This window comes from Lepisosteus oculatus, chromosome 18 (assembly GCF_040954835.1).
Source record: "Lepisosteus oculatus isolate fLepOcu1 chromosome 18, fLepOcu1.hap2, whole genome shotgun sequence".
In the NCBI taxonomy this organism is placed as follows: domain Eukaryota; kingdom Metazoa; phylum Chordata; class Actinopteri; order Semionotiformes; family Lepisosteidae; genus Lepisosteus; species Lepisosteus oculatus.
This window is the reverse complement of record NC_090713.1, coordinates 14,451,615-14,475,229: the sequence shown is the minus strand read 5'-3', so window position 1 is coordinate 14,475,229 and position 23,615 is coordinate 14,451,615. Positions and strand designations below refer to the sequence as shown.

Sequence of the window (23,615 nt, the reverse complement as noted above, 5' to 3'; positions counted from 1 at the left end):
TAAATGAAATCCCAATGGTAAGGGGAGCTCAATAGGTAAATGTAATACTGAGAGAGGAGGACAAAGTGAGTAGTGCTTAAATACATTGAGAGGAGAGGGTGTGTTGGTAAGTGAGCAAAGCGGTAGGTTATGCGGTTAGCGCTGTCTTGATCAGGACATCTGGGTCGTAACATGGAAGACAGGGGCCTCTTTAGCTACATTCTTGTGCCCTTTCTGCTTGGTCAATACACACAAAGATGATTAGAAAAGTATTAGAATGATCCTTTGAAAAGCTCAGATATAAAAAATGGAATTAACAGGGGACTAATTAAACAGGTTTTACAATATACAGTAAATAAAAAAATAAAGATAATCAGAAACCTTGTATGAGGAAATTGCAATTAGGATGTACTTTTTATTAAAAATAATTACTATGATTTCAGATGAGAGTCACTGGTATTTATAGAATATCTGGCAAGTGGAAGGGGGTTCAGAAACTTACATTTTGTAGCAAAAACAAAATACAGAAATAAAAAGTTAATAAAAGTTTGGTAGTTAGGGATATTCCAATAGTATCTGCTAATTAACATAACATGATAAGAATTTGGAAACATAATTGATATCATAATGAACAATTGGATTGCTCTGATTGAGAATGATTTGAAAAGCACAAGAATCAAACTTCACGTATAGAATTATACAGTGTCTAGATGTCTAGATGCTCATCAATTGCCACACAGTCAAAATTGATGTACGCAGTACAGCCCACAACTGGAATAGAGGGACAGACAGAACACTAAAGGAACTAAAGGGAAAATGACTCAGCACTCCACAACACTTGCCAGTCATCATATAATAATAGTCCTATGAATCACCACACAATTTGCAGTCATATCCCTAAAGTCCTATTAAAACCCACCTGAAATATGGTCCCCAAGTGTATGGTATGCATCTTAAATAACAAAACGAACAGCCTTTACCAAACCACAACTTACGTATTATGTCTTTAGAAGGTCCTTCAAAATAGATAGCCTTTCAATGGTAAGAACTTTGGGAACGTCAGACGTGAACAAAACTATCGTTTGTATGCCAAAAATTTGATACTTCAAGATAGTGAAAGCATATTTACTTGTATGTGTGAATAAATGTGACTTAACTGGTTGAGACTGATATAACCTAAAAGGTTGACAACAGCAAATTTATAGTCGATATACAGATCCTGCCATTCAGAATGTCACAGCTTTTTAAAAAAATACTCAGTTGTGGGGCTGCACTATTTTGTAAAACCACCAGGTGGTGAAAGTTTAACAGGGGGTGTGGAGCATTTGGGCTTTTGCCAGAAAATACCTGGTTTCAAATCCCATTCAATACTGAGGGATGATCTTTTTCAAATTACAGAACTTAAGTTGTATACTCTTTGACTTTTATTAATTTTACTGTATTACGGCATGGTAAATATTGATCTAATTAAAAAGGAGGCATATTTTATAGAAGCAAGATTGCTCAGTTGGATATATAAAATAGTTTATTATTATACTGTAGTTTGTGAAAGTAATGTGCCTCTTTCAGGTTCTTAATTAGTGTGGACTGTAGTTCAGGACATGTTAGTTGAAAACAAGTTTTTTTTATCTTTCTGTCTGTGAGAGAGGTAGTGTAAATATACTTATCAATAACTTTCAAAAATAGAATTGCCTTGCACGAGCACTTGTGAAACACTATAGAATTGATAAAGATGCCAGCTCATTGCCATTTAACTATTTCCAAACAGCACTAGAAGTAATAAAGCCATAATAAATTATTTTAGATTTTTTTAGCTTTTTAGATTGGTCCTGACATCATTGTTTCTTTTTTCACTCACACAAAACACAGTCACTTGCTCTATTCTGGTGAAGTTTTGTTATTGCAATATGTTCTTTAAAATGATAATGGAATCTACAGCAATAGACCTCACTAAAATGCACGCTGAATATAAAAAAACCATGTTACAAAGGATGAAAAGAGGTACAGTACAGAGTAGAACTGTTTAATCATAATAAGACTCTAGGCTAATTTACTCTACCAGGTGCCAGCAATTGCTTATTGCTTCTATTTTCAAACAAAAGGGGGAGGTAATTAGATCTGTTAGCCAACCTTTAAAACTGCAAAGGAATATGGTGAGGGACGTATGAAGCAGCATGAGAGAGATCACTGGCTTCAAACAGGCTGGGGGTGTAACAGAGGGAAACCTGGAGATGGTCAATGAGCTGAACCAGTTTTTAATAGGTTTGATTCGGGGCCTTCTGTGGCTCACCACCTACAGTGCCTTGCGAAAGTATTCGGCCCCCTTGAACTTTTCAACCTTTTGCCACATTTCAGGCTTCAAACATAAAGATATACATTTTTTATTTTATGTGAAGAATCACCAACAAGTGGGACACAATTGTGAAGTGGAACGAAATCTATTGGATTTTTGAAACTTTTTTAACTAATAAAAAAATGAAAAGTAGGGCGTGTAAAATTATTCGGCCCCTTTACTTTCAGTGCAGCAAACTCACTCCAGAAGTTCAGCGAGGATCTCTGAATGATCCAATGTTGTCCTAAATGACTGATGGTGATAAATAGAATCCACCTGTGTGTAATCAAGTCTCTGTATAAATGCACCTGCTCTGTGATAGTCTGTTGAAAGCGCAGAGAGCATCATGAAGAGCAAGGAACACACCAGGCAGGTCCGTAATACTGTTGTGGAGAAGTTTAAAGCCGGATTTGGATACAAAAAGATTTCCCAAGCTTCAAACATCCCAAGGAGCACTTTGCAAGCGATCATCTTGAAATGGAAGGAGTATCAGACCACTGCAAATCTACCAAGACCTGGCCGTCCCTCTAAACTTTCAGCTCAGACAAGGAGAAGACTGATCAGAGATGCAGCCAAGAGGCCCATGATCACTCTGGATGAACTGCAGAGAACTACAGCTGAGGTGGGAGAGTCTGTCCATAGGACAACAATCAGTCTTACACTGCACAAATCTGGCCTTTATGGAAGAGTGGCAAGAAGAAAGCCATTTCTCAAAGATATCCATAAAAAGTCTTGTCTAAAGTTTGCCACAAGCCACCTGGGAGACACCCCAAACATGTGGAAGAAGGTGCTCTGGTCAGATGAAACCAAAATCGAACTTTTTGGCCACAATGCAAAACGATATGTTTGGCGTAAAAGCAACACAGCTCATCACCCTCAACACACCATCCCCACTGTCAAACATGGTGGTGGCAGCATCATGGTTTGGGCCTGCTTTTCTTCAGCAGGGACAGGGAAGATGGTTAAAATTGAGGGGAAGATGGATGCAGCCAAATACAGGACCATTCTGGATGAAAACCTGTTGGAGTCTGCAAAAGACCTGAAACTGGGACGGAGATTTATCTTCCAACAAGACAATGATCCCAAACATACAGCAAAATCTACAAAGGAATGGTTCACAAATAAACGTATCCAGGTGTTTGAATGGCCAAGTCAAAGTCCAGACCTGAATCCAATCGAGAATCTGTGGAAAGAGCTGAAAACTGCTGTTCACAAACGCTCTCCATCCAACCTCACTGAGCTCGAGCTGTTTTGCAAGGAAGAATGGGCAAGAATTTCAGTCTCTCGATGTGCAAAACTGATAGAGACATACCCCAAGCGACTTGCAGCTGTAATCGCAGCAAAAGGTGGCTCTACAAAGTATTAACGCAAGGGGGCCGAATAATTTTGCACGCCCCATTTTCATTTTTTTATTAGTTAAAAAAGTTTCAAAAATCCAATAAATTTCGTTCCACTTCACAATTGTGTCCCACTTGTTGGTGATTCTTCACATAAAATAAAAAATTTATATCTTTATGTTTGAAGCCTGAAATGTGGCAAAAGGTTCAAGGGGGCCGAATACTTTCGCAAGGCACCGTATCCCCCCACAGCCACATGCTTCCTAAGCCCTCGCAGGTGCGACTGCCCAACACCTCCTCCATCCCCCCACAATCATGGCCATCTACAGCTACAACCCCCAACAGCTACTCACCCCCCATCCCCTGCAGCTGCCACTCTCCAACACCTCCACCATTAACACCTGAAGCATTGACAGCGCTATGAGCACCATCCCCCAGGCCAGGCTGACCATCACGGCTGACCAGGTGAAGAGGGAGTTGAAGAGGCTTCACCAGGGTAAGGCCACAGGACCAGATAACATTTGTTCCAGAGATTTGAGGGCTTGTGCCGATCAGCTAAGCAGAGTTCTCCAGCAACTCTTCAGCCTGAGCCTGCGCTTGGAGAGAGTCCCTGTGCTCTGGAAGACATCATGCTTGGTCCCATTACCAAAGAAAGGGCACCCCTCTGTCCTCAATGACTACAGACCACTTGCGCTGATTTCTCACTTCATGATGACACTGGAGAGGCTGGTCTTGTCCCACCAGTTCACCTACCAACCCAGTATTGGTGTGGAAGATGCAATCATCTACATGCTGCAAGGGCCTACTCCCACCTGGACAAGGCTGGCAACACAGAGAGGATTACGTTTTTTGACTTCTCCAGTGCCTTCAATACTATCCAGCCCTTACTGCTAAGGAGGAAGCTGGAGGAGATGCAAGTGGGTGCCTCCATGTTCTCATGGATCACTGATTATCTGACAGGCAGACCACAGTTTGTGAGACTTCAGAACTGTGTCTGAGCAGGTAGTGAGTAACACAGGGGCTCCTCAGGGGGACAGTTCTTTCTCCGTTCCTCTTCATCCTCTATACTTCGGACTTTAAATACAACTCAAAGTCGTGCCACCTGCAAAAGTTTTCAGATGACTCTGCAATTGTGGGATGTTTCAAGGGTGGGCAGGAGGAAGAGTACAGAGGACTGGTCAGCAGCTTCGTGGAGTGGTGTGGGGAGAACCACCTGCAATTGAATGTGGCAAAGAAGAAAGAGGTGGTGACAGATTTCAGGAGGAATGGGGTCCAACCTACTCGTGTCTACATCTATGGGAATGGCGTGGAGATAGTGGACTCATACAAGTACCTGGGAGTGCACATCGATGATAGACTGGAATGGTCTAAGAACACTGAGGCCATCTTCAAGAAGGGTCAGAGCCGACTTTACTTCTTGAGGAGGCTCACGTCCTTCAGTGTGTGTAGCAAGATGCTACATATGTTCTATCAGTCAGTTGTGGCAAGCGCCATTTTCTACACTGTGGTATGCTGGCATTCTGGGATTAGAGCAGGGGCTGCTAACAGGCTGAACAAGCTCATCAGAAGAGCAAGCTCTGTCATTGGGTCTGACCTGGACCCCCTGGAGGTAGTGGCTGAGAGAAGAATGGTGTCCCATCTCCCATCCCCTCTTTGACATGCTTGTGAGAATGAAGAGCACATTCAGCAATAGGCTGATCCAACCATGGTGCGACAGGAAGTGCTACAGAAGGTCATTCTTGCCTTCTGCCATAAGACTGTACAACGCATCCATTGTGTGTTTTTGTGCAATATATGCCAGGGACTTGTGCAATACATTCATATTTCTATTGTGCAATACAACTTTTTGTGTAATGTTCTGGTTTGTTCTTTGTATATTCTGGACTGTGAGTAACTCTTCTAAGTGCACTTCTCACTGACTGTGCAGATTGTATTGTATGTATTTTAGGGTTGTATTATTGTATAATTTCATTACACTGTGCTGTGCTGACTGTGTTAAGCTGCTGTTGCACTGCAATTTCCCTCACAGGATCAATAAAGTATCTATCTTTACTTAAACTTTCCAGTACAGTCTATCAGTGTTCGGTCATGCTGCGCAAGTTGTTTTGTGAAATGTCTCCTTCTAGTGGTTGGAAGTTGAAATGTCGTTTCAGAGTGTGAAAATTAGCTCCGGTGTTGTGCTGGGGACACCCAGGCGCGCCTGTCTCTGTGGATTGTGATTTATTTCAGACAAGGACACATCAGATCATCACCGCATTTTTCCCCAGATTACTACGGTGAGGAGTGTAGCTGCACACGCTCATTCAGCAAGCAGAGCACCAAGCAACAAGACAGCCCCCGCGGGACACACTGAACATATGCCATCTCATGTCAGCAAAGATCACCAGATATAATAAGAAGGATTCCACAAATTTAATTTTCTTGTCATTTTATTTAATATACTTAATTGTATAATTGTTTAGCTGAAGGTATAGTGATACTGGCAACAAATGCAGTAAAGCAATTGCTCTTAATATCACAGATCACGGGTTCATGGGCACCCCTGACATGGCCTTCCCCTTGCTAGGCAATAATGCAGCACAAGTTACTTTATAATGAATAGATGGAAAGGTCAGTGAGTTCCACTTAATGATAAATTTTTTGCATAGCTGACTGTCTGAACCTGCTCTGTCCTAATACACTTTAGAGTTGCTGAAGAAAACTGAATTAATTTTCTTTTATTTGTTCATATTAAGCATACAAAAAAAAATCAGCAAATACAGTCTGAAGAAACCAGGAGTGATAATGTCTGTGTGACACAATGCATACTATATAAGATTATTTGCAGGAATAGGAGGAAATAATATTTTGACATTACCAGATGATATTTGACAGTTTGATGGCAGCACAAAATATAGAGAAACTTAACGTTAAGTAGATATTATCCATGCTGATATTGGTAGATTTGTTTTATTTTTAATGTTTCTAATTCTTGATTATGTTGCACTGTGCATTCCAGCAAAAAGGAAAAAAAAAACAGCTTTATGAATTTCATATCTTCCTCTTCACTGGAATTATAAGTGCAAAAACAATGAGGGAGGGTATATGCTCCGTACAATCATGTACCACTGTGTGTGTGGCGTGTGAACAGTGTGGTGTTATGTGTCTGTGATGTACAGTGAGGGAGTACGTGTGCTCTGTACAGTCATGTGCAGCACAGCAGGAAGTTGCAGGAAGAGTCAGGATCATCTCGGGCCGCCTCTATGTTCTCCTTGCCCTGACGGGGGTTCCTGCACAGGAACTTCCCATTATCGGCTCTGAAGACAAAATACTCCCCGCAGGTGAAGACCTCAAACTCACAGTAGACATCAGCCTCAGCCTTGGCAGCCATGATGGAGTCAACCCCACCAACGCCCCCCCAGTTGATCCGACTGAGGTACACGCCTCTGAGGTCCTGCAGCAGCAGCTTCCCGCTGGGGGCCAACAGAGCCCTGAACTGGCTCCACTGGCCCCTGCTGGTCCCTGCAGCCTCAATGTTGCGGCCGACAGAGCTGTGCTCGGTGCTGCACCACAGCAAGCCATTGTCAGCTCTGAAGGACACCAGTGTGCCGCTGTTGATGCAGGGCAGGATTGTGCCCAGGCAGCTGGTGAGAGTCTAGGAAGGGAGATATACTATCATCACAAGCAGCAGTACTAGCGTCATAAAGCTCCACACCCTACCCGAGCAAAGAGCGCTTGTAACACACAGTAAACAGTTCCTACACCATCAGCTTTACAGCAGTAACCCAAAAAAGAAAAAGCTTTAAACTTAATATATAAAGCATAATCATTATATGTCTTCAGAGTGACCAATGCTCACTGTGTGTCCAGTGGACTGGTTAAACACACTGGTCTGTATGTCCTCATAGTGACCAATACTCACTGTGTCAAGAGGGCTGGTTTAACACACTGCTCTATATATCCTGAAGGAATGGATACTTATATGTATTAGCAAAGTAATATCATAGAATGTTTTCAAGCTTCAGACTTTTCTTATCAATATTAATACGTTAAACTGAGGGAATGTGAGAATAACTGCAGACGTCTGAGTGCCTTTGAGGCTGAGTCCTCTTAAAAAGCCATTTTAAGAGGAAGCAGCTGGTAGTTTAACCCCAAGAGAATTAACAAAGTCACAGAGCAATTTTGAAGTGAGCCCAGAGCGAGTGATTATAATTTTTTTGCCATGTTGCATGATTTTCTTCTGTGTATGAGGTCTGCAAACAGGATATTGGTATATCTGGGTAGAAGTGCAGTGTAACCACCTTCCTGTTGAGAAACTCTGCTGACAGTGCCCAGTCAGAGAGGCTGTCCCAGCGTTGAGAAACCTCTACCACCTTTTCACCACAACGGTGTTGCCTGATTGTTTCTATTCCTCAAAAGAGAACTTTACCTTCTCCCAAGCTTTCAATCCTCATAGTGACCAGTGCTCACTGTGTGTCCAGTGGACTGATTTACCACACTGGTGTATAGCTTCTCACAGTGAATATATGGGCACTGCTAGAAATCAAGGGCTCTTTCTCTGTGTGAGAGCTCAAAAGAATAAACGGTCTTACTGCCGTCTGTGGTTCCACATCTGCTGGACCTCCGCAGCACAGCAGGAAGTTGCAGGAAGAGTCAGGATCATCTCGGGCCGCCTCTATGTTCTCCTTGCCCTGACGGGGGTTCCTGCACAGGAACTTCCCATTATCGGCTCTGAAGACAAAATACTCCCCGCAGGTGAAGACCTCAAACTCACAGTAGACATCAGCCTCAGCCTTGGCAGCCATGATGGAGTCAACCCCACCAACGCCCCCCCAGTTGATCCGACTGAGGTACACGCCTCTGAGGTCCTGCAGCAGCAGCTTCCCGCTGGGGGCCAACAGAGCCCTGAACTGGCTCCAATGGCCCCTGCTGGTCCCTGCAGCCTCAATGTTGCGGCCGACAGAGCTGTGCTCGGTGCTGCACCACAGCAAGCCATTGTCAGCTCTGAAGGACACCAGTGTGCCGCTGTTGATGCAGGGCAGGATTGTGCCCAGGCAGCTGGTGAGAGTCTAGGAAGGGAGATATACTATCATCACAAGCAGCAGTACTAGTGTCATAAAGCTCCACACCCTACCCGAGCAAAGAGCGCTTGTAACACACAGTAAACAGTTCCTACACCATCAGCTTTACAGCAGTAACCCAAAAAAAAAAGTTTTAAACTTAATGTATAAAGCAGAATCATTATATGTCTTCAGAGTGACCAATGCTCACTGTGTGTCCAGTGGACTGGTTAAACACACTGGTCTGTATGTCCTCATATTGACCAATACTCACTGTGTCAAGAGGGCTGGTTTAACACACTGCTCTATATATCCTGAAGGAATGGATACTTATATGTATTAGCAAAGTAATATCATAGAATGTTTTCAAGCTTCAGACTTTTCTTATCAATATTAATACGTTAAACTGAGGGTATGTGAGAATAACTGCAGACGTCTGAGTGGCCTTTGAGGCTGAGTCCTCTTAAAAAACCATTTTAAGAGGAAGCAGCTGGAAGTTTAACCCCAAGAGAATTAACAAAGTCACAGAGCAATTTTGAAGTGAGCCCAGAGTGAGTGATTATAATTTTTTTGCATGATTTTCTTCTGTGTATGAGGTCTGCAAACAGGATATTGGTATATCTGGGTAGAAGTGCAGTGTAACCACCTTCCTGTTGAGAAACTCTGCTGACAGTGCCCAGTCAGAGAGGCTGTCCCAGCGTTGAGAAACCTCTACCACTTTTTCACCACAACGGTGTTGCCTGATTGTTTCTATTCCTCAAAAGAGAACTTTACCTTCTCCCAAGCTTTCAGTCCTCATAGTGACCAGTGCTCACTGTGTGTCCAGTGGACTGATTTACCACACTGGTGCATAGCTTCTCACAGTGAATATATGGGCACTGCTAGAAATCAAGGGCTCTGTCTCTGTGTGAGAGCTCAAAAGAATAAACGGTCTTACTGCGGTCTGTGGTTCCACATCTGCTGGACCTCCGCAGCACAGCAGGAAGTTGCAGGAAGAGTCAGGATCATCTCGGGCATCCTCTATGTTCTCCTTGCCCTGACGGGGGTTCCTGCACAGGAACTTCCCATTATCGGCTCTGAAGACAAAATACTCCCCGCGGGTGAAGACCTCAAACTCACAGTAGACATCAGCCTCAGCCTTGGCAGCCATGATGGAGTCAACCCCACCAACGCCCCCCCAGTTGATCCGACTGAGGTACACGCCTCTGAGGTCCTGCAGCAGCAGCTTCCCACTGGGGGCCAACAGAGCCCTGAACTGGCTCCACTGGCCCCTGCTGGTCCCTGCAGCCTCAATGTTGCGGCCGACAGAGCTGTGCTCGGTGCTGCACCACAGCAAGCCATTGTCAGCTCTGAAGGACACCAGTGTGCCGCTGTTGATGCAGGGCAGGATTGTGCCCAGGCAGCTGGTGAGAGTCTAGGAAGGGAGATATGCTATCAACACAAGCAGCAGTACTAGTGTCATAAAACTCCACACCCTACCCGAGCAAAGAGCGCTTGTAACACAAAGCAAACAGTTCCTACACCATCAGCTTTACAGCAGTAACCCAAAAATGAAAATCTTAATATATAAAGCAAAGTCATTAAGAGCATCTGAACTGCTGCACACTAAATTGAAAACAGTTACAGGAGCTCAGGTTGTTACAGTACACAGGTCAGACTTTTTGAGTCAAGAAAAAACATAAGAATGCCATTCGGTTGCTTCTTTTTTGTTTCAAGTTCAAAGTTTAAGTGAATCTGAAACTTCTTCCCTTACTTTGTTAGGAATTCCCAAAGTTAGAATTCACTGTTTATTGATAACCTTTTTCTTTGCTAAACTGAAGCCTTAAGTAATTTACCTGCTATTGAGTGTAATTGATATCTGGAGAAGGCCTATCTCATGGCATAATCAAGATTTGTCAAAACAGTCAAGAACTCATTTGTTGTTAATATAAAAACATAAAATCTCAGTACAGATGTTGAAATGAGTACTGCAGTTCTGACACATCACAAAGGGATTTTTTTTGACAATTTGTACATCTGGTCCCGTGAAATCTAAAAACAAAAGTATCTGGTGTAGCTGCGAGGCTTGTTAATAAGACAGAATTAAGTGTTGCTGTGCTTTCCCAAATGAGGCCCCATCTCTCTCTTCATCTCTGTGGTGCAGCCACAGAGAAACTATTCATGCAGGCTGATTTAAAGATGTTTTCTTTTAATAAGGGACAGCTCCCAAATGGGGATGCACTTAGCTAAGCCTGGCTATCATGATCAATGGTCATCCATTGGCGCCTATCTGTCTAGGGAGTGCCAGATGGACATCTGGATTGCATTCTTAGGTGTCAGGAGCAAGTGACTCATATCTCACCTTGATCAACCAATCAGAAACTGATAGGGCAGAGTAACCCACGTGGGACTCTGATGCCCATAAAACTTTCAGCCAATGAACGAGCTGAAGTTCCTCCAGGTAAAAACAGGCAACACAGAGAGCCTGTAGTGGACTTTTCTGAAAAAGAGAATTCTAAGGAATTCCCAGGAGCAGAAAGGCTCCCAAGGGCAGGACATTCTCGCAGCGCACCTTCTGACCATCCTGAGACTCAGCCTGGATAACCACGGAACGCCCAGTGTGTCCGAGTGCCAGAACTTTGCTTTGTTCTAAGAGTCGAGAGCGGAGGTTGTCAGAGAGTAACCAGAGGATCCACCTGAGGTTACCACCAGCAGCAAGTCTCGTGAACAGGTCGGAACTGTGGACAGCTGAATCACTATTCAGAACTAGCGCTTCATCAGGAATGAACTGGTCCTCTTCCTGACTTGCTGGGACCCACAGTCATCTTTTCTCCTGAGCACAACTCAGGAGCCAACACTAACTAGCCGATCAGTGAGCATCATCAGCGCACCGTCGCAATCCGCACAGCACAGCCTGGCACGGAGCCAGAGAGCCCGCAGGAGATCTGAATCCCCAGAAATTGGATGAGTATTCAACTTCAATGCATTACAGCTCGAGAATTCAATTGTTATCCCAACCAGTTGATATCAACTTAATTCCTAAGAGTTATGTACTTGTTTTGACTATCTAGTGTAGAAGTTGTTACCAAGTTCACATACGAAATGGTCTAAATGAATGATATACTGAACGTATGTCCTCTTGATATATGTAACTCTTCGTGACTGATTGAATATATACCTTTTGTATTCTGATAACCCTCTCGATAAGATCTGTTAGGTTTATATGCATATTTTATGTATTAATAAATGTATTCTTGTGTATTAGTACCTGTGTGTGTGTGCGTTGTTTGAGTTATACCGCAAGGTTGGATTCTAAAGCCATTAAAAGAATCATTTTGTGACTTACGGCTACAATTAATAATTGTCCCAGTAAATGCCCAAACCCTACAGAACTAGTGCCTCGTGAGAGTACACTTCACTGGTAATTGATCTTATTTGCTAGAAGATCTGTATGAAGGAAATAGCAAAAGCAGTATAAGTATCAGATACTTTTAGAACTTAGAAAAAATAATTCAGAATTTAAATTGATCAATACGTTAAATATTAAATAGTATAATTAAAAAGTGATATTTTTACTTTACTGACTATAACAGAAATTTAAATTCAATTGCTTGGATTTTTTTGGCTTTGGTCACAACTTTTCAGAAAGTTGTTAAGAGTCTTTAAAATGGATGCAGGAACTCAGTAAGACTATTCAAAAGGACATCTCAGAGCTTTGCAATTAGAGAATCATCTGACAAGGATGCCTAATATCTCCTTTTCTGTTTTTATTAGTAACTCAGACTTTGGTTCTTCATATCAATAACAGCACTGTGAAAGTTATAAACATTTTGGGTAGAGAAAGTTAAAAAAATTTAAGATAGCAGATGACATAACTGTTTTTCATTAGGACAGAAGAGAGCTGTATGATGCAGTTTAAATTAAGGTTTAAATTTATTTTCATCTGTTTCAGGTTTATTTTTAAAATTAAAAAAGTGAACTATTTACTCGAAGATTTAGGAACAATTTGCTAAAATACCTCTAAAGGAAATGGCAACATACCCAGGTAATAAAATTTGTAAACAGCAAGAAGAAAGATGTAGCATGAATTTTACACGCATTATACAGTAAACAAAACAAAAAAAAATCAGTTCTCATTACATGACTGAAAAATCCTCAGGGCTGTAAACATTGTCAGTTACTTACAAGACACCTCGACTCAAAACAGAAATAATAATCACTTACAGACTGAGACATCTCTCCCTGGAGTCACCGTCCGTGGTGAAACTGTGTGCTGGTGTGTTATTTAACAAGCACTGCTTCCCTTCTGAAGAAGTCTGAATAATTATTTTTTTTCTGTTTTTTCTGTTTACAAATGTTGAAATCCACCAGGCCGCATCACGGCTACGCCCAGTCCGCACAGACTTCAGAAAACACATGCCCACGTTTGACAGCTACAAAGCAAGATATTTTCTCTTAAAGTTTTATGAACAACTGATAATTTACCTATACAGAAAGTGACAACATTCCTGGGTACTTATATCTGTAATTATCAAGAAGAAAGATGTAGATTGGATTTTGTACCCATTTTAAACAAAACAAAAGATTTCCATACTGGTTAATTCCAGGCTTATCGCTGGCAGACGGTGTCTTCCTGTCAAGAGTAGAGTACATTCCTCATTTTGTGTGTGCTTCCATCTCACTGGACGTTCCTAAATATAATAGTGATGATTTTGACAAATGAATTCATAAGGTGGCTTGAACGTCTTACATTTTTAAACCTCAAATATAACTTTCCACTGGATTAGAAGTGATATTTAAACGGTGGAACCCGACTCCCAATTGGTCTTTCAAAACATAAGTGATCTTGAAATAATTCGAGCCTGAAGGGTTCGTTTGTCCAGCCAAGCTTTATTGTATGCAGACAGGGAACCACAATGAGGACCATAATAGGTATAGTACCTATCGTAGCTCAAAGGGGATATGGCCCTACATAACTTATATATAGTGTGATAGCGTCGGTAGTGTTAGGAGGCTTCCTGAGCACTGGCAGAGCACATGTTGTCTTCTGTGCGGTGTGCCGGTGTGTAGTTGTCTGCAGAGGTTTCGGTTCTCTGGTACAGGAGAGAAATCTTTCTCTAATCGGAGAAATTAGTTTGTGTCGCTGGTGAGGGGAACACATTCGGTTCTACCGTGAACATCGTTTGCGGGCGTGTGGGGATCTTAAATCGCAGCGCTGATTGGCGTCAGGTGTGGAAGCTACACATTCCCACGCGCCGCTGAGTGGGAATCTTTGATGTACCTCCAGGAAATAGAAACCTTCCTTTCTCATCAGGAGTTTAGTGTAAACATTCACCGTTTGGGTAAACATTCACCATTTGAGGGTAAGTACGGTGGGGGGAAGCATCTGTGATCAAGCAAGCGTGATGGTCACACTTCAGCATGTAAAAGCTGTTAGCAGGCTCCATCAATCCCCCATTGGAAAATAGAAACATACATCTTCCATTTTCTACACAAATGCGGAGTCTGCTGTCTTTACTTCATACTTATGTACTATCCTAACATTACTATTGGACTGTTAGGACTGTGAGGCTGAACCTGGACATGGGGAACTACATATCCTAAATAACATGATCTGCCCCAATTAGTCGGAAACCATGGGTATGCACGTTTCCCACAAATAAAATACATTCCATAAGGCACTCCTAATCCAGCAGAAAACAAAAAAGCTGCACTAAACTTAGGACTGCTCTTATCCCACCCTGGGATCTGAAGAGTAGAATTTGAGAGACCAATATAAAAGGTGAGATTGCATTTACCCCAAACCATTATACCATTATATGGTGATCTTCATGGTTCTCAAAACAAATCCCCCCCCCCCCCCCCCCCGCTTATTGTTTAGGGTGATATATGCGGGATTCCGGCTTAGGTTGTATTGTGGGCCATAAGACGCAGCAAAACTGGTGCTAGGTTCTAGTCCCCATTCCCTAAAATACTGCAGCGTGGTGCAGTTTACAGTAGTATCGTTACAGCAGCCATACTTGGTCATGTTAAAATCCCCTATATGATCTCTCTATATGATCATGCCTATAACGTCTTCAGGCACCACGGGACGGCCCCCATGGCTCCATACCTTGGTAGTGTAGTGCATACCCAACAGGCGCTCTGGTTTGTCTTTTCAGCCATCAGATAAGACAGGGCCAAAAAGGTGTTAACCCCATGTTCACTTTACGGGGCTGGTGTTCGTGTACATTCTGGATACAGATACACAATGTGATAACAGAAAACAAAATTAGAACAGTCTTCATGTTTCGGACTCTTCCTTTTCCACCGGAGGTTGGGCACGTCGACAGAAGGAGGCATACAAGGGTTTTGCGGAGGGGGTCTTGCCACCTGCGTGAAAAAAACAGTAAAATGTTTGAGTGCCTATAGAGTTTCTATTTTTATTTTCGTGAGAAAAGTTGATACCATTTCCTGGACACCCAGTCCCCCATCAGTGTGCGGTGCCCAGGGAACAATCTGTAGGGGGGTGTCTGAAATTCTGGGGGGGGGGCGATATTTCGGTTGAAACGGAGCTGTACGGTGCAGCTACCCAAATGAAATCTCGCAGCTATGCAATTGATTAGTGCTTCATGATAGAAGATAACGACTAGCAATCTGGTATTTGCGATGAAGTTCAGTTTCACATTTTTCGTCACCCTCGTGGTTTATATTGCCTGGAGCGAAAAGTACCATAAGCGTTCATTTTTGCAGCTACATCGATGGAGGTTCTGAATCGTTAGGAAAAAATTGTTGTAAAACCAACAGAAAGCAAAGACTGCTATAACTAGTCCTAGTTATATAACGGTTTTAAGTATAATGATAACTGCAAGGTTTTAGTCCACCTGAGCAAACATGATCGTAATGTTGACACTCACTAACGACACTGATATGTGCAGTTCCTGGACGGATAGCCCTCCTGCCCATCAAACAGACTGAGAGACTGTTCGTGTCATTTAGTGTTGTCTGACCATTGACAAAGTACAACTATTTTTTTTAGGGCGCAAATTAAGTTAGGTAAATCTTTTTGCCCAAAACTGAAGGGGCGACATTCCTCCCTCCCCCCGTGATGCCAGGCCTGTCCCCATCCTATTCCATAATGTCATTATATATAATACCATACAACAGTGACCGATCCTTACTAACTGCATGCGTTAAAATTGCACATCAGCTCATAGCAGGGGGCACATAGCCGCGATGTATTATCAATGTTAAATTTCAACCATAATATCGACAACATTAATAAACGCATACGTTGAGAAAATATCGAACCCAGCATATTTTCCGGTTATATACCACAATGCATTGCTAGTATTCGTTGGTCACCATTTTGGACACGTTTTTCAAACGTAGAAGTATATCCGCAAATATCTCAGCAATCCTCTTTTGACGAGTAAGTATGAACAATAATAATACTATCTGAATACATACAGATCTTTCTTAATATTATTTTGATTAAAATAGTACGTGAATAAGCAAAAAATGGCACATAAAAATAGTGTGAATGGGGAAGATAACACAAAATCGTTTTGCCGTTTCTCTATTCTTATTCTATGTTGTACTTTCAAACTTTGGGTACTCTTTAATTAGGACAGACTTTATTGCTCAACTGCTATGATGCAAGCCAAATTTTATACATTTATTTCAGCTTTGAGCTTAGTAAACCGTTCATTTTTTAGATTATACTAAAGAAGATATTAATCATCATTTATTTGGGAAGTAATATTATATAATTTTCTCCTAGCTGCGGTGCTGAAGTCCCACCCTACATCAACAGAAAAAGAAATAAAGGAGCGTGCAATGTGTTACTTGAAGAATGCATATGCAAGGCAGGGGGCCAGGAGATCTGGACACTGAAAATAATAGGTTTTTGGTTCTAACTGTTAGGACAATTAGACAGGGTTTGCAAGTAGTGGACAAAAATCATCTTAACTTCCATTGTAATATTTTTTTTCTTGGAAATATAGAAGTTGTACATTTTAAAATGTATATTTGAATCAAAATGTGGTTTTGAGTTAGTGTGTTAATGTAATTAGTTTGTGTTTGTCATTACTATACTGTATATTGCCGTTACCAGAATTTGTAGCTGAAGTCTAAGACTAGTTGTGTTTTTTATGATTATTGCCCATATGTTGATTGTTGATTGATTGTATACAATGTAGAATTTGAAATACATATGTTTCAGGTGTGAATGTGTATTTTCAGAATAAATTTCTAAACCTAATCATTGGCTTGGTTTACTTGTTTCTACACCTATAAAACCAATCTTTGATGTATAATAGACCTCTACCCATATACGTATAATAGACCTCTACCCATATACGTATAATAGACCTCTAATGTTATCCGTATAATAGACCTCTAACCATATACGTATAATAGTCCTCTAAAGTTATCCGTATAATAGACCTCTAAAGTTATCCGAACTCCAACCATATATGTATAATAGTCCTCTAAATTTATCCGTATAATAGAACTCCAACCATTTATGTATAATGAACGTCTAAACATAGACGTATAATTGACGTATAACTTTAGACGTATATTAGAATTTCATTCTAGACGAATTGCAGACCACATTTAGACGTCTAAGGTATGCGTTTAATAGACGTATATTATACGTCTTTTGCCCACTGGGGAGCAGCGATCATTGTTTTTCAGTTCAATTCATTTGAAATTTAGTGTCTTTTTCATATGTTTTTCGTAGATTAATGGTACAATCTTTAGTATTTTTTATTAAAGGAAGCTCACTGCTTTTTAGTTTTCATTTACTCCGTTTCTAGCACTTGGAAAGTTGAAATTTCAAATAAATATTGATGTAATAGAACACAAGTGTTGAGGACTTTATTACTGAAGATATTGCATTTTTTCTTACTCTCCCGGGTGTAATTCCTCTTTCTCTCCATAATTACTGTATATGTTTGTGTTTTCCGAGAAAACGAAAGCTTGTAGAATGTGCTCCCACTGGCGCGGGTGACGCATTTCATTCCTCTCTTCCTCTCGCTGTCTTGGCCTGCCCCTGGATTCAAAAGAGTCCCGCTTTCTCCCTCAGTAGGATTGTCCTTTAGTCTGATCTACACGAATACTTCTGAACTAAGGCGTGCAACTAGGGGCCATAGCTAAACGATCTGATTTTAAAAACCAAGAGGCTGTAAAATATGTCAGTTTTCAAGTGTTATCCCCAACATCTCAATCGGCTGTGTTAAAATGGGTGAGAAATGATGTGTCCTGATGTTTATCGTGTTCTGGAGCCCAAACACAGTGGGTTTCAATGTCATTGTATCCACCACAGTCATTTAACACTGGTAAAGCGTGATCTGACAGACTCGACAGAAGAGAAGGCGCACCAGACTTTCAATTACATTTCACATGTGTTAGACCAGTCCACCATTCATTGCGATTTCACACACCCACCGAAGAGCAATCCCATTCTGAAACTCTAACCTGGGCACACAACACCCCAGGGTCGCTGAAGGCTCTCACACACCACAAGCCTGAGCTTAAATAAGAACAGTTTCATTGTGGAGTTGGAAATATGTCCTTTAGCATTTTACTGCCATGTTTTGTGGAGTCGTTCTTTGAGCAGTTCATGGAATTCCCATTCACCTTTCTCCACCCTCGTTTCTTGTAGCACAGCCTCTAAAACCAGCGCTCAGCGACACCTCAATTGCACTATAAATTGCGCCACCTGTAATATATTTGCAGATATTGAGGCATTCAGTTGGTGACTGTCCCTTCTAGGACGTGACTGTCAGAAAACTCCTGTTGATGCCTAATAAAATAACAGAAATATGTCTCAGTCAACTATTCAGGTTGGAATAAAATCCAGAAGACACTGTGCCCTTCAGGAACTGAGTGTGAGCCCCCTGCTTTATAAGCTCAGGGAGCTGTTGGCCTTTTGAGGAGAAATGGTGTAAATAAAGGTGTCTCTCTAAACAGAATCAGTTTATAGTGTACTGAAATAGGTGGAATTCAATCCATTTGAATAAAACATAACTGACAGAGAATTGGGCATCAGCGGGCCTGTAATTAAAGTTCCAAAACACAGAGCTTGTACAGGGATGATGCCTGTTAGAAATCTCAAACAGCGATTCAGACTGAAGAGAAACCAGGAGACACAGAATTTCCATGGGATCTGTGCTGGGAATTTTTTGGTATTGACAATTATTGACTTTGATAAAAAAAGAACAATTTCACAGTTACTTTAATAATAAACTTCACAGAAACGACTAAATGACGGATATTCAATGGGATTCAATTTAAGTAAAGGCAATCGATGGGACATCAGTCAGGTTGTGAGTTCGGCCGGTTCGGAAAGTCCCGCTGGCTCGGGTCGTCTCTCGCAGGACAGAAACCTGCGTGTGGTGTCGGGCAGCTGGATGGATGAGTCTGTTTCATACTTAAAAGGAAGGAGCAGCATCAGGCAAGGACGCTAATGATGACGAGGACCGGTTTCACACGTTCCCAAAGATTAATCCCAGCCGCTATAACTCGGGTCAGAGACCACAAAACGCGTTCTGCCCTCTCGAGAAAATCACAGCCCCTCTGTGACCAAGAGCGCGCATGAGCCTGGGCGATTGGCTCAGCTGCGGGCACGGCGCCCCTGGAGTGGAGCGCGCTGCTCAGAGAGGCACCTTCAATGCGAACGACTGTCTCCGAGGCGGTTCCCCCTGGAAAGTGAGTCATGTTGCTCATGGCGTTGAACACGGAAACAGAGTGAAGTCCCAGAGGGAACGGGCGGCACCGGGGTAAAGTTAGCTTGAAGTTCAAAAATGATTTTGGCACGCCTGTAGCGTTTTCACAAAACCTCTTAGAGTTGCGAGAACACTTGCTTTGTCTATAAAATACATCGTGAATGCTTTCTGAGCCTTCACTTTTTCGTTTTTTTTACTTTTTTTTTTACCAAGCACGAATATTCTTTTGTCCATATCTTCAGAATGGAAGCACAGAACGCCTTCAAACCAAATGCATTTTAAAGACCAAGACTTGTAGATATTTCCACAGCCTCTACATCAAACTATCAGTGAGATAATTATCTTTTTTTAAACCTCCAGTTTTTCGTCAATGAATAATTACGCACTAACTGGAACCCAGGAGACCTCTGTGTACACGCGTTCACAAGGTGAGAAATACTGTTCAATACGGCTTCGTGCGAAAAACCCATATATGACCATAGGAAGCAGAACAGCGTAGTCTCCAAATACTCAGACTGTAAACACGGGAATAAAGCTTTGTTTGATTTCTGAAACCCTTCCCTTACGTCCTGTTTTCATTCAGGTAAGGGTCAACTATATTGACAATACTACTGACAGCAGGAAGTTTAAAATATTCTTTACTCAGCAGCTTATTAAAAACAGCTCCCATGATGTTCAAACCAACTTTGTACACAGAACACTGACACAGCTTTGCGTTCTGAATCTCTTTTTCTCGTGCTTTTGGCACAATGCACTGGGATAAGGGTATTCTGTTCACAAACCAATAGCATTTAAACCACAGCACCCACAATGCTGCAAGTAAGTGTTTTGCACACTAAGCAGGTCCTCTGACCTTTCCAAGCTTTGCTTTGGATTGTGAAACCTCTTTTATTTTTTAATGATTTTTTCAATACGGCACCATTAGACATGCAATACACTGGGATAGGTGGGTCTTCTTCATGACTCAATAGCTTTTTAAGCACAACAGCCACAGTGCTGAAACCAAGTGTTTTACACACCAGACAGCCCCCCTAACCTTATACAACCTTGCCGTGGCTGTGGCCCCTTTCTTTATTTTTTTTATGATTTTTTCAATATGGCACCATTAGACAGGCGGCACATGGGGATAGGGGGGTGCTATTCACGAGTCAATAGCTCTTCAAGCACAACTGCCACAGTGCTGCAACCAGATGTTTTACACACCAGACAGCTCCCCTAACCTTATACAACCTTGCTTTGAGTTGTGGAACATTTCTTTATTTTTTATGATTTTTTGACAGTAATCAAGTGTTGTGCTCACTAGGCAGGCCTCCTGCCCTTTCACAGTCATGCTTTGTTGTGTGAAAGTTTAATTCTCTTTTTAGGATTTTTTTAACATGGCAACTTCCACCGAGATGGGTGGGGGGTGCTTTTTAATAGCTTTTTCATCTATACAGACAAATGGATGTAACCAAGACACTTAGAACCAACCTGAATTCCAAGACACCTGCACCCCCCTCCTGAACCACTCTGGTATCAACACCCCCAAACCCATCCATACCAGCTAACAAGACTCAGAATCGGTGCAATCCTCCAACCTGGACCAAGAGCAGGATGGGACAAGAACCTGCACCACACTACGTAAGAATGGAATGGAAAAGAGAGAGGAGAGGAAGAGTATGTGAGATAGGAAGAATAGAGAGGAAAAGAGAGGAGAGAGAGAGTTCAATCAAACTTTATTGACAGAAAAAAGAAACAAAAGTATTAATCAAGAGTCTTAAAACCCCATTTTAAGAATTAAGAAAATAAAATCATAATTGGAATAATATTCTTTCATTATTTACAGTCCTGCACAGGACATTTCCAAAACACCAAAGCTTTTCAAACGTTCCGAGGTCATTATGAGATTTATAAAACAAAAATTCGAACAATATTTTTTTGTACGACCCACCCCAAACACCAAAATAACGTCGTTGAAGGCCAGGCCAAGGTTGGTGAAGAGCCGGATCAGTACGGCAAACATCGGCGACAGGCGGGGGCAGGCGATGTAGCAGTGGAACACCGTCTCCCTCTGAGCGCAGAAGGGACAGGCGTCAGACACCGCTGGGTCCAGAACTGACACAAATGAGTTGACCCCCAGGATGGTGTGCAGGACCCTCCATTGCAGATCACCAGCCCTCTTGTTGAGGGGAAATCTGTAGAGGCTACCCCAGGCAGGCCGGACGTCATCCGGCACTCCCAGACGAGCCCTCCAGGGAGTGTCAGGGAGTGCGGACAGCTGGGCCTGGTGTCTAGATGTTACAACTAGTCAGACATGTCCCCCCAACACCAGCTAGAGACCTCTCCTCTGAAGCAAGGGGCTCAAGGAGAGATCCTGTCGGTCCGGGACTGAGCGCAGGAGACACTAGCAGACCAGGGAAAGGAGGCTGTGTGGTTGGAAGGCAATGGTCCTCAAACAGACCCTGGACCAGCAGCATCTCCTCGAGAGGCAGAGCAGAGCGAAGCTGACTAAGAAACCTGTCTACACACCGCCGTAAGTGTAGTCCCAGCACGTCACACACCCACTCCATGCTGCACCAGCAGCCCTGATCCACATCCAGCAGGAGGTGGAGCTGTGTGATGTTGGCGCTGACCAGTCTGCTGGTAATGTCCAAGGAGCGGCCCGGTTCTATGTCCATTCGTGGATTGTGTATTAATGGTTCTCTGAGTGTCCAGTATAGACTGGGCAGCTCCTCTTCTCTCTGCACGCGCAGATGCCGCCAGGCCTCCAGGAGACTGCGCTGGAAACGCGCAGTGGAGACAGGTCAACCCCACTGGTGTCCATCAGGAAGAGCACACAGTCGAGCCCGAGGCGTCCTGCTCGACGCAGCAGGGTGAAGGTCAGCTCCCTCCAGGACAGCGAGGCTGGGCCGAACAGCAGCTTCTGCACTGCCTGCAAGCGAAAGGCGTCCACCCAGCTCCGGATGTCAATGAGTCCTTGTCCTCCGTCCTCTCTGGGCAGATAGAGGACGCCCCTCCGCAGCCAGTGCAGTCCGTCCCAGAAGAAGTCGAGGAGCGTGGCCTGCAGCTCCTCGACCAGTCCGGCTGGTGGCTCCAGGCACACCAGGTGATGCCACAACATCGAAGCCACCAGGGTGTTGACAATCAGAACCCGGCCTCTGTACGAGATCTGGGGGAGCAGCCAGCGCCAGCGCTCCAGACGACCTTTCACTTTTTTGAGGAGCCCCTCCCAGTTCTTTTTCACGCTGGCCTCGTCCCCCAGATGCACCCCCAGGTATTTGAGTCCCCCTCTGGTCCAGCTGAGCCTCTCTGGCAAGACTGGGGGACCCATCTCGCTTCACTCCCCCAGGAGTAGGGCGCTACTCTTGGCCCAGTTTACTTTGGCTGATGATAGCCGCTGTCATCAGCGTACGCCGTGATCTTGACAGTGGAACCGGGGCAGCCCGGGATGGACAGGCCCCTGATGACCCGGCGCAGCTGATGTAGCAGAGGCTCAATGGCAAGGGAGTAGAGCATTCCTGAGAGTACACAGCCCTGCCTGACTCCACTGGAAATGGAGCACTCAGCCCTCAGTTGACCTTAAGCACACTGAAGATGTCACTGTAGAGCACCTGAATCATGGCAACAAAGACGGGGCTGAACCCGAAGGACCTCATGGTTCTCCACAAATACTGATGTTCAACCCTTTCAAAGGCCTTTTCCTGGTCTAACGAAATGAGACCAGTATCTAAACCCAATAGTCTGGAGGTAGCCAAAACATCTCGAATCAGAAATATGTTATCAAAGATTGACCTTCCGGGCACGCAGTACGATTGGTCGGAGTGCACCACGGACCCCAGCACCACCCTCAGTCTGTTGGCCAGAGCCTTGGACAGGATTTTATAATCCACACACAGCAGGGCAACAGGTCTCCAGTTCTTAATGTCACACAGGTCCCCTTTCTTAGGCAGCAGGGTGACAACAGCTCTCCTGCAGCTCAGTGGCAGGTCCCCCTGCTCCAGACTTTCCAAATATACATCGAGCAGGTCAGGTCCCAGCACAGCCCAGAAGGTACTATAGAATTCGGCCGGCAGGCCATCGAGGCCAGGGGTCTTGCCATTGCTCAAGCCACTGAGTGCAGTGGAGAGCTCCTCCAGGCAGAGAGGCCTCTCCAGCCCTGCCCTCTCCTCTTCGGGGACCTGTGGAAGGTCTTCAAGGACCGAGTCCTCCTAGCCTCGCTGGAGAAGAGCGCTTTGTAGAACTGCATGGTCCTCTCCTG

At 43.4% G+C, this 23,615-nt stretch overlaps 1 protein-coding gene across 2 annotated transcripts; it reads right to left on the bottom strand.

Annotated features, from left to right (window-relative positions):
- Window positions 1-4,540: 4,540 nt before the first annotated feature.
- LOC138224114 (uncharacterized) lies at window positions 4,541-12,993 on the bottom strand. Of its 2 annotated transcripts, XM_069180510.1 has the most exons (5): window positions 12,891-12,993; window positions 9,625-10,101; window positions 8,220-8,696; window positions 6,988-7,282; window positions 4,541-4,861 (listed from the first exon to the last, which is right to left on the bottom strand). In XM_069180510.1, exons 1-5 carry the CDS (start codon window positions 12,900-12,902, stop codon window positions 4,827-4,829), a joined length of 1,296 nt encoding a protein of 431 aa, XP_069036611.1. In that variant the 5' UTR covers window positions 12,903-12,993; the 3' UTR covers window positions 4,541-4,826. The 2 variants fall into 2 exon arrangements, with proteins under 2 accessions (XP_069036611.1, XP_069036610.1); XM_069180509.1 differs by lacking the exon at window positions 4,541-4,861 and having other exon boundaries at window positions 6,060-7,282; window positions 12,891-12,992.
- Window positions 12,994-23,615: the final 10,622 nt, after the last annotated feature.